Source organism: Macaca fascicularis, chromosome 1 (genome assembly GCF_037993035.2).
Source record: "Macaca fascicularis isolate 582-1 chromosome 1, T2T-MFA8v1.1".
Classification (NCBI taxonomy): Eukaryota; Metazoa; Chordata; class Mammalia; order Primates; family Cercopithecidae; genus Macaca; species Macaca fascicularis.
The window spans coordinates 187,567,974-187,586,355 of record NC_088375.1 but is presented as its reverse complement, the minus strand read 5'-3'; the positions used below and the strand labels follow the sequence as shown (position 1 = coordinate 187,586,355).

The window sequence follows — 18,382 nt, the reverse complement described above, 5'->3', positions numbered from 1 at the left end:
TCCAGGGAAGTCCTCCCGGATGATATGGAGCCTGCTACAGAACCTCCACTCTCGACTTCCAGTGCCTTCAGACTTCGTCACTGAGTCCCCAGTCCTCAAGAACCAGGCATAAGAGCTGCAGCCGCCACTGTTGAGTCATCAGGGAACCTGGGGCCCTCCTATGGTATGGCCTTAATCTGTCCTGAACCTAGGATATATACAACTGTCCCAGCCATGGAAGCTGATCCCAACACAAAGAGGGGATGTCTGCTGAGGCTTCCTGAGCTACAAGCATGGGTGCATGAAGCTGAGGGGACAGGCCCCCTCTATGAGGCTTGCGGAGGGAAAGAATGGAAACCCTATAGAGGAAGGCTGTCTCCTCCCCAACAGGCCTGCCTTCAGAGTCGAGGGTGGAATCCCACTTCCTAAGACTACAGCTGAGTCCTGGAGGCTCCCCATGTCAGGAGAAACAGTTTCTTGCCATGCCTTTTCTTTCAATGTCCCGAGTCTGAGGCCTAGGGGTGCAAGGCAAGCACAGAGTCCTAAGGCCCCTTTGTAAAACTTTTATTTAGAAATCTTCCCGATATATCCTTATATATATACACACATCATCACCACATGGGTTTTTTTGCTAAAGAGTCACACACCCACAGTGTTGGCCTCTGGGCTGTACAAAGATCAAGGTACCTAGAGCGGTTACTCCTCTTCTGCAGAAAAATGCAGAGACCAATGCAATTCATCACATACAGTACAACATTGACGGAAAGTGCTGGGCCCGCCCACAGAAACAATGCACTATGTACATGGGCAGGGGGCAAGTCTTCAGCAGAGGGTCACGTACCATCGAAATCACAAGTACGGCCAGACCCACCCCCAAAAGGCAGAAATAGTTGTCAGCTGACTATAGATGCTGTGCCCTTTGTTTTATTTTGGAAGAGAATAAAGGTTGTACCATCTTGTCATTTGCCATAACAAATAAAAGAATATGAATTTGTCTTAAAAGATGTGATTCCCTTCAGTGGTTACAGTCATCTTTGTTCTCAAAATGTTGTGTTTTGTTTTGTTTTACCTTTATGTTCTTTCCCCTTTGTACAGATGCTATTCTTGGAATGTTGCCAGTTTTTCATGGGTAACAAGGAAGGAGAGGAAGGATAAGGTCATGGGGTACAGAGGGTGAAAATAAAAATTACGGATCTTCTTTAGTTCTTACAAAGACCTAAAGCCTTGCCCTTTCCTACCAGGCTTGTTTTGGGTAGTTGCATTACATTTTACACAGTCTGCCAGTATTCCCATATCTCTTTTCCATTCTCATTACTGTCTCTGGCCTTGGAACAAGACAGAAATTAAGACAATCTGGGCTGGGTGCAATGGCTCACACCTGTGATCCCAGTGCTTCTAGAGGCAGAGGCAGGAGAATTGCTTGAAGCCAGGACTTCAAGACCAGCCTGGGCAATATAGCAAGACTCCATCTCTACCAAAAAAGAAAAAAAAATGTAAAAAATAGCCAGGTGTGGTGGCTCACACCTGTGGTCCTCCCTACTCGGGAGGCTGAGGTGGGAGGATTGCTTGAGCCCAGAGTTCAAGGCTGCAGAGAGCAATGATGGCACCACTGCACTCCAGCCTGAGTGACAGAACAAGACACTGTCTCTCACAAAAAACAACCAAAAAAATAGATAATCTGGAGAAATGAGGACAATCTCGATAACTCAGGCCAAAGTGGTTTACAATCGAAATTACCCAAATGCTGGGCAGTCAGGCACACCAGCCCACTGCCTAGGTCGTGGACTCAGGCTGCAAAACCCCACTGCAGGATTGAGATTGAGGGGGAAAAAAAGCTCTTTATGCTCTCAAAACTGTCTACTTTCATGATCCCATTCAGTCCACACCATAGCCCCAGGAGATAGGCCAAGGCAGAGTCACATGGCAAGTCTGAAAGAAGAGGGAGCCAGAAGTTTGAGTTCTTGATAAAATATCTGATCCATCTCATGAAACCCGTCCACCCATCCACACTGTGGCTACTTCTCATTCCTAAGTCAAGCGAATCCACTGTGAAGCAAAGCTTTAGATCCTACAACAATGACTCTATCTTTAGACAGATGGGGTTCCTCACAGGATCTTCCAAACATTGGAAAGGAGCAACCCTAATGCTCACCAAAACATGATCTGGGGAGCCTGAAATTAAATGGGGAGCCAGAGTGCTACAAAGGTGAACAATGTTGCCCCAAGCTCAAGAATTGGACCTTCCTTAAAAGGAAGGGGAGGGGAGCAGACATATTATCTGTCTGCACATGGCTGAATTAGGGCCCCATCATGGTGAGGGCAAGCCACTGGGTTGAAGCCCAAACTATAAGAGGGGCTTTCCAGACAGCCACAGTAATGAGTTATTGCATGACAGGACGGGACCATAGCCTATCTTTCCTCTGACCTCGAAGGCAGAGCCTAGAGGGAGAGGGCTGGGGTGACTTAAGGGTACAATGACAGACATAGAGGAGGACTTCTGTGCAGTTTGTCCCCTGGGCTTAGATGCAGGTCACAGACAGGCCTCACCTTAAGAAAACCACATCCCACCATCTGGATTGACACAGGAAATCAATGAAGGGGCAGTGGTTCATTCTACAAAAGGATTCTTCACTTTACAAGAGGACTTGCAGTGGTTATTTCTTTAAAAGATGAAGAATAAGGATGTGATTTACAAAAATTTCATGTACAACTTTCAGAGGGGAGCACTTCTATTGCATTAAACCAACCTCCCAGACACACCCTTGATGACAGCTGCACAACTGAGGGGTGTTTAAGGTTCTGCTAAGTGAATGTGCATATGTGTGGGTCTTAGCCAGGGCCTGGTCTCTGACTGGATTTCCCATACCCTAGAAGTGAGGCTGGATCCTGGTCCTATTGAGAGCTAAAGATTCCACCAATAACTGAAGTCAAGCAAAAATTCCAAATGCAAAGCATTCATAGGACAGAGTTTGTGCTCAATTCGGAACACAGACCAGAACATCAGCAAACAGACATCTTACAGCAAAGAAATCCCTCTAAGCATCTAGGAGAATGCACAGATGGGGCTGCGCATCTACTCAGCACCCGCATACGCCCATCAGCACACTGGCATTCACTCGCCAGCATGAACAGTGATGTGGAGGAGTTGAAGTCCACATGCCCAAAATATCTCTTGCTCCATATCACTCTAATATCATTGTCCCTTTCTCTGCCTTCACACAAAGCCCAACAGGGCTCTCTCAGGGCTGCAGACACGGTCTCCACAGCCCCAGGCTTAGGAAGGCAAGTCTCAGTGGGGAGAAAGCAGAACTTTGATGCCCAGGGCAAGAAGTAAGGGCGACTGGGTTTCCTGACCCTCTGGCCCAGCTCATCTAGAGCAGACTGTCCACTGATCATCTTCAACCAGGCCCTGAAGAAGGCACCTCGAGGCTTGTGACTCTGCAGCATCTGGCAAGCTGGATGGATCAACATAGGCCTGGGTGAAGATGGGGCTCACGAAATGGGCAGCTATTGGGTACCTATAAATATGGACGGAAGTGGCCACACAGGCCACCCCAGCCAGCTTGGGAGGGGCTAAAGGCAAGGCAGAGACTGTTGGATGCCTCAGATGAGAGCTGACAACCCCACATCTCAGGAAAGACAGGGATCCCAAACTCCAGGCCAAAAGCAGTGACAACTCCAGCCTCTTACTTGGGAAGGATTAGGGACTGAGGGAAGAGGGAAGACCGTGCCGTCTTCACAAAAAGTACCTACCACTTTGCTCCATTTTTCTGATCTCCTACTGGTACAGGAAACAGAAAACCAGCCCCAGGGTCAGTAAAGGCTTCCCAAAGTTCAGACATCCAGGAAAGTTCAAGTCCACCGCCTTGCTTCAGAACGGCCCAGTTCTCATCCCACCTGCCCTGAAGCCCACCATCCCAGCAGCCTAAGGACGCCCTCCTGGCTGATCCTGCTGGCCCAGACCCATCACCGAGGGCCGGCTCCATCGGCGGCGGGCAGCATGGCAGGATGAAGGCTGCGGGCCGTGTGCTTGGGCGCAGGCTCCTCTGTGTAGCTGTCCGGGCTCGCTGCCCCGTCCAGGGAGCTGCCACAGCTGGAGTTGGGGGAAAGCACGTCCTGCAGGAGGTCATCTGGGGGCGCGCCGCCCCCTCCCCCACCTCCACCCCCACCAGCTCCCACCACAGGGTCCTTGCCAGGCTTGGCCCGCTGGGTGCCCTCCTCCTCCTGGTCATTGAGCAGCTTGGCCAAGAAGTTGATATACTTCATGGCCAGGCGGAGGATCTCATTCTTGCTGAGCTTCTTGTCCGGGGGATGTGTGGGGATCAGCTTGCGGAGCTCGGCAAAGGCCCCGTTCACATTCTGCTGCCGCCATCGCTCCCGGCTGTTGGTGAAGATACGCCGCACAACTTTGGTGTGGGGACCTGGAGATTAGGAAGACAAGGGTTAGGAGAATGGGCTTGAGATTCCTTCCCCAAAGGCATCTCCATCCATTGGGAAACTTGAGAAACCTAGAATGCCTACTTTCCTTTCACTTAGAAAACATCCACCCTTCAAATTCAAGTTCCTGTGCTTCCTCCTCTATGGGAACTTCCTCAACCCCTCCAGACAGATCTAACCAACCACCCCATACTGCAATCCCTGGAACTCCATCACTCTTGATCATTACTTACGTTTCTGTGCTTGTCTCCCTCCCTGGGCTGTGAGATATTTGAGGACAGGGACCTTATGTTATTCATTCATCCATTCACTTGTGCCAAGAGGCCTCACAGTTATGTCCAAGGAGACAGACTCCATTCCTATTTGACTATCCCTGCCTAAATTAATGACTCTGGGCAAGTGACATAAAAACTTGTGAAGTGGGCCGGGCCCGGTGGCTCACGCCCGTAATCCCAGCACTTTGGGAGGCCGAGGCGGGTGGATCACGAGGTCAGGAGATCGAGATCATCCTGGCTAACACGGTGAAACTCCGTCTCTACTAAAAATACAAAAAAATTAGCCAGATGAGGTGGTGGGCGCCTGTAGTCCCAGCTACACGGGAGGCTGAGGCAGGAGAATGGCGTGAATCCGGGAGGCGGAGCTTGCAGTGAGTGGAGATCACACCACTGCACTCCAGCCTGGGCGAGAGAGCAAGACTCCGTCTCAAAAAGCAAACAAACAAACAAACAAAACAAAAAACAAAGCAAAACAAAAAAACTTGTGAAGTGCCTTGACTTCACCACCTGCAAAATGAAAGTAATACTACTAAGTCATGAGCTGTTACACGGGTCTAACACCTAACACAGGTAAAGAACTTAAGACAATGCCTGCCTCAGCTTAGCAGTCAATAAATGTTAGCTATTATTATCCATGTATCAGTTTTTTGCTAACAACCAGGCACTGTGCTAGGCACTGAGGAACAATGGTGAACTAAATAGAGTGCCTGCCCTCATGGAGCTTACGTTTTAATGGGGAACAAATATTTAAAAACAAAACAAAACAAACAAACAAACAAAAAAACAAGGGCTGAATTGTAATGAAAAGAAGCTCCATGTTTAGCTCCAGTGGCTGGGAAGGCTGTTCTGAGGCTGTGAAGAACTAGCCAGGAACAGGAAGGGGAGAGGAAGAAGAGTATCCAAGCTGAGGGAATGTACAGGCCCTGCACTAAACAAGGCTTGAAGCCAGGCTGGCTGGAGTTCTGTGCACAAGATCAGAGTAGGCAGGGTCCAGACTCCACAGGGCCCTGCAGTAAGGTGGGGGGACTTTATCCTAAGGGTGATGGAAAGCACAGAGTAGGGGCTTAGAAAATGTCTGCTGACTGACCCATCATGGTGGCAGGTGGGGAATGGAGGGGAAAGTAGAGATCAATGCAGAAAGGCTCTCATACTCAGGAGAGAAGTGAAGACACAGCTATGCACAGCCATGGCCTATAGCTCTAGGCAGGCTTCTGAAGCCTGCCTCAGTCTCCCCGTGTCTACAATGCACTGATTATGGTTTGGCCCAATAGTCACTAACATTCCATGTATGAAGACTTATGGAGCAGTGGTAGACACCAGCACACATGTCTAGGGCACTTATGGCGTGCAAAGCACTGTGCTGTGTTCAAGCCTGACTTGGGATTTGTAAAGTCAGGGGAAGACAGTGAAGGGTCCTGCTAGTGCTCTTGAACTTCTGGGCTGAGGAAACTGCTTCTCTCCCTAACATTGAGGCACAAGCCAGGGTCACATAGTCCAGGAAGCTCTGTGCACTGAAGGAACTGACAGTCCTGGGATATTTATTTGCCCTCTTCTAGTAACCCCTGGAACCAGACCTCGGAGTGTGAAAACCGGGGTAGAGGAGAAGGGCAAAGGCCTCATCTAAGTCCCACTGCTCATTTTATAGCTAAGAAGACTGAAGCTGGGATGGAAGCAGACCTCACCTCAGTGGTCAGTCTATGAATCAGCTCATCCATCCTGCACTTGCTGCCTGATCATCTTTCTCTCTCCTACACGCACACAGGCATGCACATGCATGTGCGTGCACACACACACACACACTTTTCCTGGGAAGGATCACCATCTCCTACCCACGGCACCTCTGAAGCTGCCTTTCCAAACCCTAGCAGGCCCCAGCCCAGCTGACTCTTTGCCAAAGGCCAGACCCAGCCTGGGAAAAACACAGCACAACTGCAGGGCAGTTCTACCCTGGGATACCTCTGAGGAAAATACGTGTTGCTTTCAGGCCTCCAGGCCAGACAAAGAGCATCCCTCAGCAGTGATATAGGGAGGACAGTCCCTCCACCATGGCTAATGCTGGTGATCTTGAGGGAGCTCCTAATTGCGGAGGGGGTGCTTATGACTGCTGTCACAGCTGGAGCTAGACTACATCCAGAAGGGGAGGTGGTGGGGAAGTAGTCAGGACTTATTCCAAAGCTTAAGACCAGTGTTATGAGGGTGGTCCAGGACTTAGCTGTGTGACCCAGGACTTAGCTGTGTGACCTTGATCAAGCTGCTTAACCTCTCTCAGCCTCAATTTCCTTATCTGTGAAATGAAAACAGTAATATTGCCCTCATGAGTTTGTGGTAAGGAATAAACAGAAACCAAGCACACATAGTCCATGGCACATAGTAGGTATCCAATACATGGTGGTAGCAATTCAGCAACAGGAATCCACATCAAGTCCTAACTCTAGATCTTGCATTATTTCTACTTCTATGGACTCTTTTGGGTTCAGTCTCTAATTTCAGTGTCCCCTAGACACACCCTTTACCTACATGTCTGCCTATTCCTCTGTGGTTTTTTCCAGAGAACCCCCCCGTCTCCTCACCTTCCTCTTTCCTGAATCTGTCTACCTCTCCTGGTGTCCTCTGCCTCTCTCTCTGGCCAGCACTGAGTAGGTGCTTGGTAAATATTGCCAACACTTATGGGTAATGACTGCCTTACACTCCTGCACACCCCACAAACCCTCACCCCTGTGCTCTGCCTCCTCTGCCTATTGTAGAAAATGCCTCATCCCTGGGGAACTTCAGGGCTGGTCCTGTCTACTTCTTGTTTGGTACACCCACCTCTCCTACACTAGAGAACTCCCCTCTAATCTAGAGCAAGGCACCCATGCCTCTCAGCCCTGCACACCTGTGCCCCAGGCTGCTTGGGTCTTTTGAAGTCTTTTCTGTTGTCCAGACGCCAGCCCCTCTCCTTTCCAGAACACCACAGAGGGCTCCACCTCCAGCTCCATACCCATATCCCTCCCACCAGTTTGCAGCATAAATCTCAGCCTGGCTCTGAGGCCTTGGGCAGCCTTCCTACAGGAGCCCCAGGCCACAGCCAAGCTGAAGTTCTGGGAGCATCTGGGTCTGGCTCAAAGTCCCTCAGCTCTGAAGTACCTGCTCTCCTACCCCTGGTGCTGGGACCAATCTACTATACAAGGTCAACCTTGGGAAGACAGTGAGGGTCTTCCAAATCTCCCATTTGTCCAAACCATCCCTGCAAGTTCAGGGAACATTCAAGTACCTTAAAGGAGCAGTGCCAAGGCCCTTCTCAGGGAATCCAGGGGGCAAGGTAGAATCCATGATGTCAGGAAGGGAACTCCAGGTCTTAGCCCAGAATGTGTTAATGGGAGACAAGGGGAGCCTACTGTGTAGGGTCCTTGGAGGAAACCCTTGATGACTTCATTGCAGGGAGGAAGCAGACTCCAGACTCTAAGGAAGACTTGGGAGGAAGTGCAGGGAATCCCTGAGGGTCAGTGCCTACAATGGGGGGTTTGGGGACACTGTGTGTTTCTGCGCTCACTTGGGATCCTTGCCAAAGTGTAGGAATGGAGCCTGGATTGGGGACTGGAACTAACTCCAGAGGTTTGGGCTAAGCACATTATGTGTCTCTCTTCCATGTCTCCTCTTCACGGGACTGTGAGTGTGGTCCTGCTAGCCCCACGCAGGACTTTACCTAGCCCCAGCTCAGCTGCAGAGTGAAGGGCTTCGGCAGTTTGGGTTTCGAAAGTGGCCCACCCACCTTTGTGACACCTACAGAGTAGCCTCAGATGTTCCCTCCTGCAAAGGGCTCTAACCAGCGTGAGGGGCAGATACAGCAGTGGGGTGGGGCAGACTCACCATCAGTAATCTCCATCTCATAGGGGGAAGGTCTCCTCTTCACTCGGTTGTTGGTGGTGAACATAGGGAAGGCATCCGGCTCCCCAAAAAACCCGCTGTCAGATGGACCAGGCAGATCACAAGATCCCGTGTTGCCGGGAGGGGAGAAAGAGGCTACTTAGGGATCCTCCCCACATGTGTTGAGTCCCCCACCTCTGGGCAACCCTGCTCCCTTCACACCTGAGCAGTGAATATGCTGCACACGGATACACACACACGCACGCACACGCACACACAGAATGCCCTCACTCTGTCATGAAACAAGCAAAGGGAGGAGGAGACACCTTAACCACGCATCCCCCCACACAAACACACAGGCACACATGCAGAAGCAGAGGTGAATAACACATGGAACAAACACACACACACACACTTCACAGATAGAAACACTCTCCATTCTCCTGCCTTGGAAACAAGCACACAATCCACACACACCTCCACTCCCAAACACGTGCCCACTCAGGCAAAGGTAACCTTCACACCTGATGGTGTGCATCTCTGTCACCACAAAGGGGCACACTGTCCTCTCCCCCCCTCCACCTCACCCCACCCATAAGGGGCTGTGGATACACAACAGACAGGAAACCCTGACTCCCCTTCGCTGAAATTCTCCCCCTAGCTCTCTGCCCTCACCCACTCTAAGCTCTCCGTAGCTCTGTCTCTTGGGTGCCCGCCAGACTCACTGACTGTCCCACACTCTATCCTAGCCCCATCTTCCGGATTCTATTCCAACCCTACCGCTTCTCTCCGTCATCATCACAGTGGCCCCAGCGGGGAAACGGATGCCCTTACAGCAACTGGAGTACAGGCTGGGGCCAGAGACCACAGCTAGCAGCAGAGGGGCTGGGAGTGGAGGGGCAGATCAGACCTCAGGCGGGCCCTCCAGCAGAGATTCGGGGGAGGGTGCCTCTGCCACCATCCTCATATCCTTATCTCTTGCCTGTCCAGCTAGCGCTGCGCTTCCGAATGAATTTCACACCCTCAGCCACAAACATCTACCTCTGCTCACAGCAAAGCACATGCAGGCACATTCTTTCCTGCTACCCACGCTCAGGGGACTCCCTCCTCTCCGTCCCCCACAACACCACCACCCAGCACACCAGCCACACGCTTGCACCCCCGAAGGTGTCCACGCCCTCCTGTCGGCTTCCACACAGCCATGCACCCGGCAACCACACGCACACTCTCTCTCACAGAAGGCCCCTCCCTCACTGGCACTCACGGGGGGCTCCAGCTTAAGACTCTAGAGCCCTTGGGTTTAAAATGACCTCCTCTGCCTGCGCTCCACCCGCTCGGCCCCCGGAGCAGGAGGGCAGGCCGCCTCCGCTGTGCAGAAGGGAAACCCCGGTGGGGGTGGTCGCCCTGCCCACCCGCCCCTCCCGCCCAGCCCCTGGCCCCTGGTCCCTGGTCCCTGGTCCCTGGTCCCTGACCTGCCAAGCGAGGCCAGCGGCTGGCTGAGACTGTAGAGCAGCGCGCGGCCGGGGGCGGCGGGGGCAGCCAGCGCGGGAGGACTCAGCTGCACCATGCGGCCGTCGCCGGGCAGCTCCGCTGGGGCCGAGGCGGGCGCGGGGGCTGGGGCGGGCCCGGGAGGTCTGCACAGCTCGGTGGTGGGGACCCGATGGCGCGCTTCGGCCGCCGGCGCGTCGCGGCCCTTTAAGTCTCTCGCGGCACCGCCCCCACTGGCAGGGCCGCCCCCCGGGCCTCCGCGCGCGCCCAGCTCGATGACTGGGGGCTCCGCGGGGGCCGCGCGGCTCGTCTCCTTGGCGACGCCGTTCAGCAGGACCAGGTGCGGGGGGGCCATGCGGGCCTCGGCCGCGTCCCGTCCCTCTAGCTGGGGGTCACTGTGAGCCGCCTCGGTCGGCGGCCGCTCGGTCATCCTGCGGGCAGACAGACAGACAAGCGGATGCCCGCTCTGACGACCGCCCCTGACCCACCGACGTGGGCTGGGGTAAAGGGGTGAAGGGCAGAGAGAGGAACTCACACACAGAGACAGAAGAGGCAGACAAAGTTAGCGCCACGTGGGGCTAGGGCGGGAGGCCGGGTAGGGTTAGGGTGGGAGGGAAAGGGGATCTCTGGATTTGGAGAAGGGAGGGGTGCCTGGGAGACACAGAGACTGGGGGCCAAAAGGACACAGATGGAGGAAGACGACAGAGACACTGGAAGAAAAGGAATACAGCCAGCGAAAGAAACACAGAAGGGGAAATCAGGAGGAAGGAAATGTACAAGGAGGCAAGAAAGAGATTACCCCGTCCCCCTTCTCAGGCCGAAAGGGAAGAGGAGGGAACAAATTCCCGATCGTCCTCTTTGGTTTTAGCGGGGAATCTGTCAGGCAGGGATTCGTTGCTTTGGGAACCTCCCTTGGCCTCTCAGCAATACCCCCAGCTCACCTACAGGCACACGCTCAGAAACACGGTGCGGGTGGAAGTAGGGAATTAGAAAGTGGAGGCTAAGGGGACTGGGGTCCACTCCACTAGAGCTGGCAGGGAATAATCCTGAGGAACCAGCTCCCTCCACACACACACACACACACACACACACACACACACACACACACACTCGTCCCCATGGGGAGTGAGGGAGTGTCTGTCTACACTGAGCAAATCCACTGTGAGTCCTGTGTCCGCCCTGCAGGCCTTTACTCCCGCTCAGACAGAGATGAGAGGTCGCCAAGGGAAGAAGATGGTGCTGGCCGGACCTCCCTAGGCAGTCCACCCCTTTCTGGTCAGCTGGACTTGGAAGAGAGGTCAGGTCTCAAAGAGAGGCCTGGCTGAGGCGAAATGGAGGTGGGCATTTGAAGGGTTCCCTGCGGGCAATGAGGTCTGGACTCCCATCCAAGAGCAGGACAGATGTCATGAAGCTCTTGAACTCTTCCAGCCCCCCTCACCGTCATCTCCTGCCTTGGTGTTCTTTGGGAAATGGGAGGAATACCTCCTTTATGCATTTGAAAGTACTGTGCAAATGCTCAAGGAAACATTATTGACAAGGGGAATGGGCCAGCGAGAAAACTGCCTGGCCCAAAGTCACTCACAGTCTATCTGTGAGAGAGCCAGACCAGAACAATAATCTCACTTTGCTCTACCCTCCCATATTCCCAGAGCAGTGAAACCACCTTGTGCTCCCACAAGCATACTCCAGGATGACCACAGCCACTCTACTTCCCACAGGTGTGCTAGGGCTCTTCCATCCCCTGGCTTCATCCAGATAGAGCCGGGCCCAGCAAGAATCAAAACAGAAAAATCGGGAGACTCAAGGGCCAGAGTTTGGGGATGCTTGTGAGTTGTACATATATGATCAACTCCACATAAGTTGTTTAAAATAAGCTTTCTGTTCTCTGAATTATATAATTGGGCATTTAAAAGAAGCAAACAAATACAAAAAAATCAATTTAGCCCCATGCAGAGTCTATCTAATCATACATAGCAGCCATTGAGCTCCCATACTGCCACTGCAATGCTCTGGACAGGATTCATCCTAGGAACCATCCCTCCCACCCCAGAAGGGAGAAGGGACCATCTGTAGCCTCCTCTGGAGCTTAGCTCAATTGCCACCAGACACCCAGGACGACAGACAGACAAGATTCAGACTGCTGTACACCTGCTCTGAGAATGCCAGCCCCCCAGGTCTGGCACAGAAACCACAAAATTCCCTAAGTCCTGGTGTATACAAGCTGTAAAGGCAGTAGGTCCCTGATGCTTCATTGGAAGTGAGTTTATGATTTTGGTGGAGACAATAGGTCTCTATCTATAGAATGCAACCACCAAGACACCAAGGCCACTGGAAATACACCAGAAGTATATCACCCAGGTCCTCTTGCTCCCAGCAGCAGCGAAATGTGCCAGAAATATACCAACCCTTGGGAAACATACAAGCTTCAAGGTGTTGGTTCCCTATCTCACTGCTCACTGTCCTGACACACCGGTGTGAGCCCAGGGACCCGTCCTTAAGCCCCAGCTTCTAACCGAGTGACAGTGTGCACTGCAGTTGCAGACTTAGCTCAAGCTCTGTTATGACACGTTTTTACTCTCCGATTAATTATTTGACTCTAGCAGCGGGTTCCTGAGAGGCAATGGGAGTACATATTCCAGATGAATTGACCCTGGCCCCAAATGTCTTCTCCAGACGCCTATAAATATCCCATCTCCAAGGCTCCTTGTGAGAAATATATGATTGGCTCCCAGGGTCTGTGGAGGACCTCTCCCGGCTTCTCCCCACATTTTAGGAAAATCCTGCCTGTTCTTCTGCAACCAGGATCACCAGCCAGAGGTCTATGCCCCAAAGAAGCCACTCACACACACTGACGGTTGTTGGCGACTAAGCTGCATCACTTGGTTTGATTACAGAAAGGAACGCCTGAGTGATTTTATTTGTTTTTATTTGGGGAGAATGAAGGAGGAGGGAGATTTTAGAGTTCTAGACTATTTGGCAACTACAGCTCCTCTCTCTTTGTACTGCGGAGACCCTGCTTATAGCCCCCAATGCAAAATCCTCATCTGCAGTTGCCAGACAGCCAGAATATTTCCACCTGTGCCAGAACAAGACAGAAGACCCCAGGAGATTCTTCCTAGGGACAGGTCTCAAGCAGACCCAATCTCCCATACAGAGAATTTCTTAGATGAAAACAGTCTCAGCCCTTAGACCCAGCCTCTGGTCTCTCTTCTGGGCCCACACCAGCACAACACCCTGGAGAAGCCCCAAGCCTGCACAAGTACCAAACCCACCAGGGAACAGCACCGCCATCCTCGCCTCTACCAGAGTAGAGGGGTGTTCCTGCAGCCCCACCCTAGGCCTCAGGCCCGGGGTCAGGGCCCACTCGAGCTGGGACTGCACTAGCCAGGAAGGCTGTCGCCTTCTTCCTGCGGGAGCTCCAGGCAGAGTCTGCACCACCCGGATACAGCCGCCCCAAAGTTACCGGCCTTGCAAAACGTCCACAGAACCGGGACCAACGGGAACGGCCTGGACGACTAAGTCCAAATAACTGGTTTTACCCAGGGCGGAAAAGGGAAAGAGCCGCTGGAGGCCACAGAAGCAGCTAGCAGCAATCAGATCCTGATTCCAAGCTCTGGCTGGTCCTCCCCTCCCCCCACCCCCAATCTGAGACTGGGCTCTCCTCTGTCCTGAGCCTTCCTCACCCCAGGCCGGAACCCGAGGCCTTCCTGGACACTGTTTCCACCGGCACCATTCCCCTGAAAACTCACCTGGGGCATATTTAGAGAGACCGGCCCCTCTGAATAGGATCTCCACTCCGCCGGAGAGGGGCGGAAGCCGAGGTAGAGGATGCAGACCCGGGTCTTTGCTTTCCCCCTTTTGCGCTGAGAGGCCTGCAGTTACGCTGCGGTGTAGTCCTGGGCGATCTGCCGCGCCCAAAGCGAGTTTCCAGGAAAGATAGGGGTGGAGAGAAAGAGGCAGGGCAAGAGGGAGGGAGAGAGAGAAATGGGGGTCAATAGCTGGGAATTACCTCCTGTCCCCGACCAACCAGTCCAGGGAATCGCAAACAGCTTTCCGCCCCCAACCTGCAGGTGTTTGGAGCCTTCCCTCTACCCCCTCCTCCCCCCACCCGCCTTAAAAAACCCTATACACGACCAATCCGGAATAGCTATTTAGTCCAACAACAACAACAGCAACCCCTCCCGACAGGCTGTCTGGAACATTTTCGAACCCTCCAACTGGGATCGGTCTGGTTCAGTGTTTGTTTTCTAAGCAGGGAGGTGTCTACCCGGTTGCCTCCGCAGCCAGATCTCCGACTGCCGCTACACCGGGAAGGGGTAGTCCCGGGCCTGGATGGGCAGAGGTCTGTGTTGGGAAAGGCGAATAGTCCTCAGACTCTGGTCGGTGGGACAGAACCTTGGAGTCCACCCCACCTCATTCTCTCCCTGATGCGCATCCACCCACCTCCAGCCCAAAGCGAAACCAGAACCCAATTCCAGGGGTTGTACTTTCCTACAGAAATGGAGTTGGGAAGGGGGTTTGGGGAGAGATATCTGATATGTTCAGGTCCTTTCTCGTCCGCCTACTGACTGAGAGAAAGAAAAAAGAAAGAGAGAGGAAGAGAGAGACAGAAAAAGAAAAGGAAATAAAGACCAACAAAGAGGGAAAGAAGAAAGGGGAAAAGTCCCCCATCTTCCCCTCCACCACCCCTACAAAACGATTTTCGATTTTTCAGGGTTTAGACAGAGTAAGGGAGAATTCTAATGATGTCTTACAGCAATAAACAAGGTGAAAGGAAAGGAACGCAAAAACAAACCCGATACTACTTTCAAGGATGTAGCAGGATTTAGCTTGCTTTTATTTTTTCCTGGTGGATTTTGTTTAATTTGTTTTGCCTAAATCGTCAGGCTTATGATCACACATCGAAGTCTTGGATTAACTGCGAAGCACTCCTTCTGTTTGCCGCGGCTTTGGTGGAAATATAGGAATAATTCTTCCCTGGATTGCAATACAATGCGGAAGATTTTCTTTCTCCGCTTCTAATCCAAAAGAGGGGAGGGGAGGAAAGCAGAGGGGAATCCATCCATTCCCGGCGTGTTATCGGGGGGTTAATGTTTGCGTGTTCGCTGGGGGTTAATGTTTGCCTTATGACCAAGTCTCTGTGTCCGTGCCTCTCTCCATTTTCTCTTCCTACCTCAAACCCAGCAACTTAGAAAACGGCAGTAGCGGGGAAAAAATCCGCTGCTTTGTTCTCCCGCCAAAGGAGCCAAAAGGGACAAACTGCTGCGCTCTACGATGATTATTTTAATTAAAATAGGATGTTAATGATGACGATTGTGATGGCGATGGCATTGGCAATTATAATAACTGACTAAACAAAATCCTTTCAACCCGAGCTAGGGCCCCACTAACCCGGTCCCCTCAAGAGCCCGGATTCGGCCTCGGTCTCGGATGCCACGGGTACCAGACCCAAGCGGCAACGTCGCTCACCCGAAGAGGGGGCGGGAAAATCTTCCCTGGAGGTGATCCCGAATGTCCCCACCCGAGGCGCGAGGCCTGGTTAATATGCCCATTGTCCTTTCGGGGCCTCTCCCTCGGACCCCGGCGGCCGCACCCACGAAACTGACCAGAAATGGACGAAGCCGGAGTGCAGCGGGAACCGAAGCCCGCAGCGACCGGCTCGAAGGCGCCGGCCTCGGTGAGCGCTGCTCAGCTTCAAGCCTGGAGGATCCTCCCATTCACCAACGAACCCCTCAAACACCGAGGCACAGGCGGGCCTCTGGGCAGAGCAGCCGCCGGCCCGGCTCTGTCCGCCCATCCAAGCCAACAACTGGCTCCCGAATACATCATAATTTGGAATAAAATGTGAAATCCCGCTCCCCGCCCCCATGCCGCCGCCCCCACCAGCGCCTCGATCTCTCGCTCGCCCTCCCCCCACTCCCGCCCCCAGCGATTTGCAAACGCACCTCTAAAGGACACAGGCACACAGGCACACAAGTCAGTGCGGACAGGACCACACAGGGTCCAGCCCCACAGAAGGGCAACAAACAAGCACCACTCAGCACTGCTCCAGAAGCCGACTTGGTCAGCCCCGCACACTGCCCAACAGGACACAACGAAATCGGTTAAACGTATCGGCTCACGGACACACAATCCAACACAGTCGGAATCACACTCGCCCGACATAACGAAGACACCACCCAAACACAGTCGCAGAGGCCACACACCCCCCCCCGCAGAACCAGATCCCTGCTGAGAACGCCAACGGAGCACAATCGTACGCAACGAAGAAAACGCAGAAGGGCCTCAAAGGGTCCACATCTACACACCCCAACCGCGCAGGCACACCACACTGGGACACACAGCCTGTCGCCAAGAAGACCACACTCAGAAGCAGCCAACGCCGCCCACAGCTCTCATGAACGCACTCTCACAATCCCACCGCATGCACACAACCACGAAGAAGAAATGAAAACCAACCACCGCCTCGCGCATTTCTGTATATTGCGTAAGGAAAAGGGGGAAGGAAGGAAGAGAGTCTCCGAGGCGGGAGGGGCGGCGGCAGCCCGGGCGGTGGCGTCCGTGGAAAATGCCCCCCCCCCCCCCATCGAAAGGAACCGAGGGAAAGGGAGCGAAGACCTCTTTTGCGGACGTGGGGAAAAAGAGGAGGAAATTGATGAGGAATTCGGTGGGAGGCCTCGGGTTGCTTTTCCCCTAGAAAAAGGCCAGAATGCTCACGTCTTTCCGCTACGGGGGTAGGTGTGTGGCCATTTTGAGGCCCGGTCCTGAGCGGCGGCGGCCCGGCCCCTCCCGCGGCCCCCGCTCCCCCGCCCGCGCCGCGCCCGCCCGGCCCCTCCACCGACGCGCTCTAATCCCACTCACGTTCCAGGCCTCGTTAGCATGGGCCGAGGCGCGCCGGGGCCGTGTGCGCTGCGGAGATAAGGCAGTGCCGCGGGTCCGCCCGCCCCCGATAAGCGCCTCGGCCATTATGGGCCAAATGATTCATTTTAATTTGGACGCGCTGTCTAGGACCCAGCAGATCCAGCCCCCATCTCGGATCCCAAGACCTCTCAGGAACCCCAGCTCCCCACAACCTCAGTCCCTTGACCTTCCAGACACCTTTCTTAAGCGACTCTCACCCCAACACTCTGTCCCTACCTCTGAAGACCACCATGATATCAAAATCGTCACCTCCCAGCGCTTCTTTCTTATTCTTCCTCCAGTGTCCCAGACACCCAGATTTCAATGGGCAGCCTCCCTATCCCAGAAAACTCCCCAGCCCTTCCCTACCTCTTCACCCCCTTCTAAAATAGAGCCGGTAACTCAAATTCATGGGCTCTACGGCGGCCTGGCAGAACTCCTGTCAACAGGGATATTAAAATGCCCATTCTGCTAGGTTTCAGGCTGAGCCCAGAGCCCAGGAACACTGCTCCCCACATGGTGTTAAAAAAAAAAAAAAAAAAAAAAAAGTCGGCCGGGCGCGGTGGCTCAAGCCTGTAATCCCAGCACTTTGGGAGGCCGAGACGGGCGGATCACGAGGTCAAGAGATCGAGACCATCCTGGCTAACACGGTGAAACCCCGTCTCTACTAAAAAATACAAAAAAAAAAACTAGCCGGGCGAGGTGGCGGGAGCCTGTAGTCCCAGCTGCTTGGGAGGCTGAGGCAGGAGAATGGCATAAACCCGGGAGGCGGAGCTTGTAGTGAGCTGAGATCCCGCCACTGCACTCTAGCCTGGGCAACAGAGCGAGACTCCGTCTCAAAAAAAAAAAAAAAAAGTTTAGTCTAGCGACTGAAACACTATTCTAGGCATTTTACAAATACTAACTAATCTGCTCTTCATAAACAATCCAGAGAAGTTGGATCCTCAATTTACAGAAGAGAAAACTGAGGCACATAAAGTCAAGTAACTTTTCGAATGATACATAGCTAGTGCTTGATGGAGTCTGCCTTAGAAGAAAATTTGGCACGGAGTCTTCTCTGCAACTCAGTTGATGAAAAGGGGCAGTCAAAACCTAGCCAGGGACAGGGACCTGGGATCAACTCATTGCGGGGACCAAGGTCTTTACTGTGGGGTAGGAATCTGAGTTCAGTGCCAGCTGGATGATGCGCTCAGCCCACGGAGGGTCTCTGGGTTCATTCTTTCATGGTGGAGTGGAAAGAACACATGTTCGAATTTTAGCCACTGATCTCTGAACCTCAGTTTTCTCATTTGTAAAATGGGGAGATAATGTCGACGTCACAAAATTGTGAGAACTAACTTATATGACCTTTAAAAGGTGGTGGTGAGGGTAATAATGTACGGAAAGTCCGTAGCCCAGGAAAACAGCATATGCACTTGCATGGGAGTTCTGGTTACCATCATAGAGAAAGAAATTAA

General features: G+C 53.0%; 1 protein-coding gene across 7 annotated transcripts; it reads right to left on the bottom strand.

The window, feature by feature from the left end:
* Nucleotides 1–531: 531 nt before the first annotated feature.
* Nucleotides 532–16,801, bottom strand: TAL1 (TAL bHLH transcription factor 1, erythroid differentiation factor). 7 transcript variants are annotated; one of them, XM_065523093.2, is made up of 6 exons: nt 15,632–15,847; nt 14,821–15,043; nt 13,775–13,930; nt 10,010–10,456; nt 8,541–8,635; nt 532–4,400 (listed from the first exon to the last, which is right to left on the bottom strand). In XM_065523093.2, the coding sequence occupies exons 4-6, from the start codon at nt 10,453–10,455 to the stop codon at nt 3,946–3,948; spliced, it is 996 nt and encodes a 331-aa protein (XP_065379165.1). In that variant the 5' UTR covers nt 10,456; nt 13,775–13,930; nt 14,821–15,043; nt 15,632–15,847; the 3' UTR covers nt 532–3,945. The 7 variants fall into 7 exon arrangements, with proteins under 7 accessions (XP_065379165.1, XP_005543515.3, XP_005543514.3 ...); XM_005543458.5 differs by lacking the exons at nt 14,821–15,043; nt 15,632–15,847 and adding an exon at nt 16,743–16,801; XM_005543457.5 differs by lacking the exon at nt 14,821–15,043 and having other exon boundaries at nt 15,632–16,481.
* Between the last annotated feature and the right edge of the window lie 1,581 nt (nt 16,802–18,382).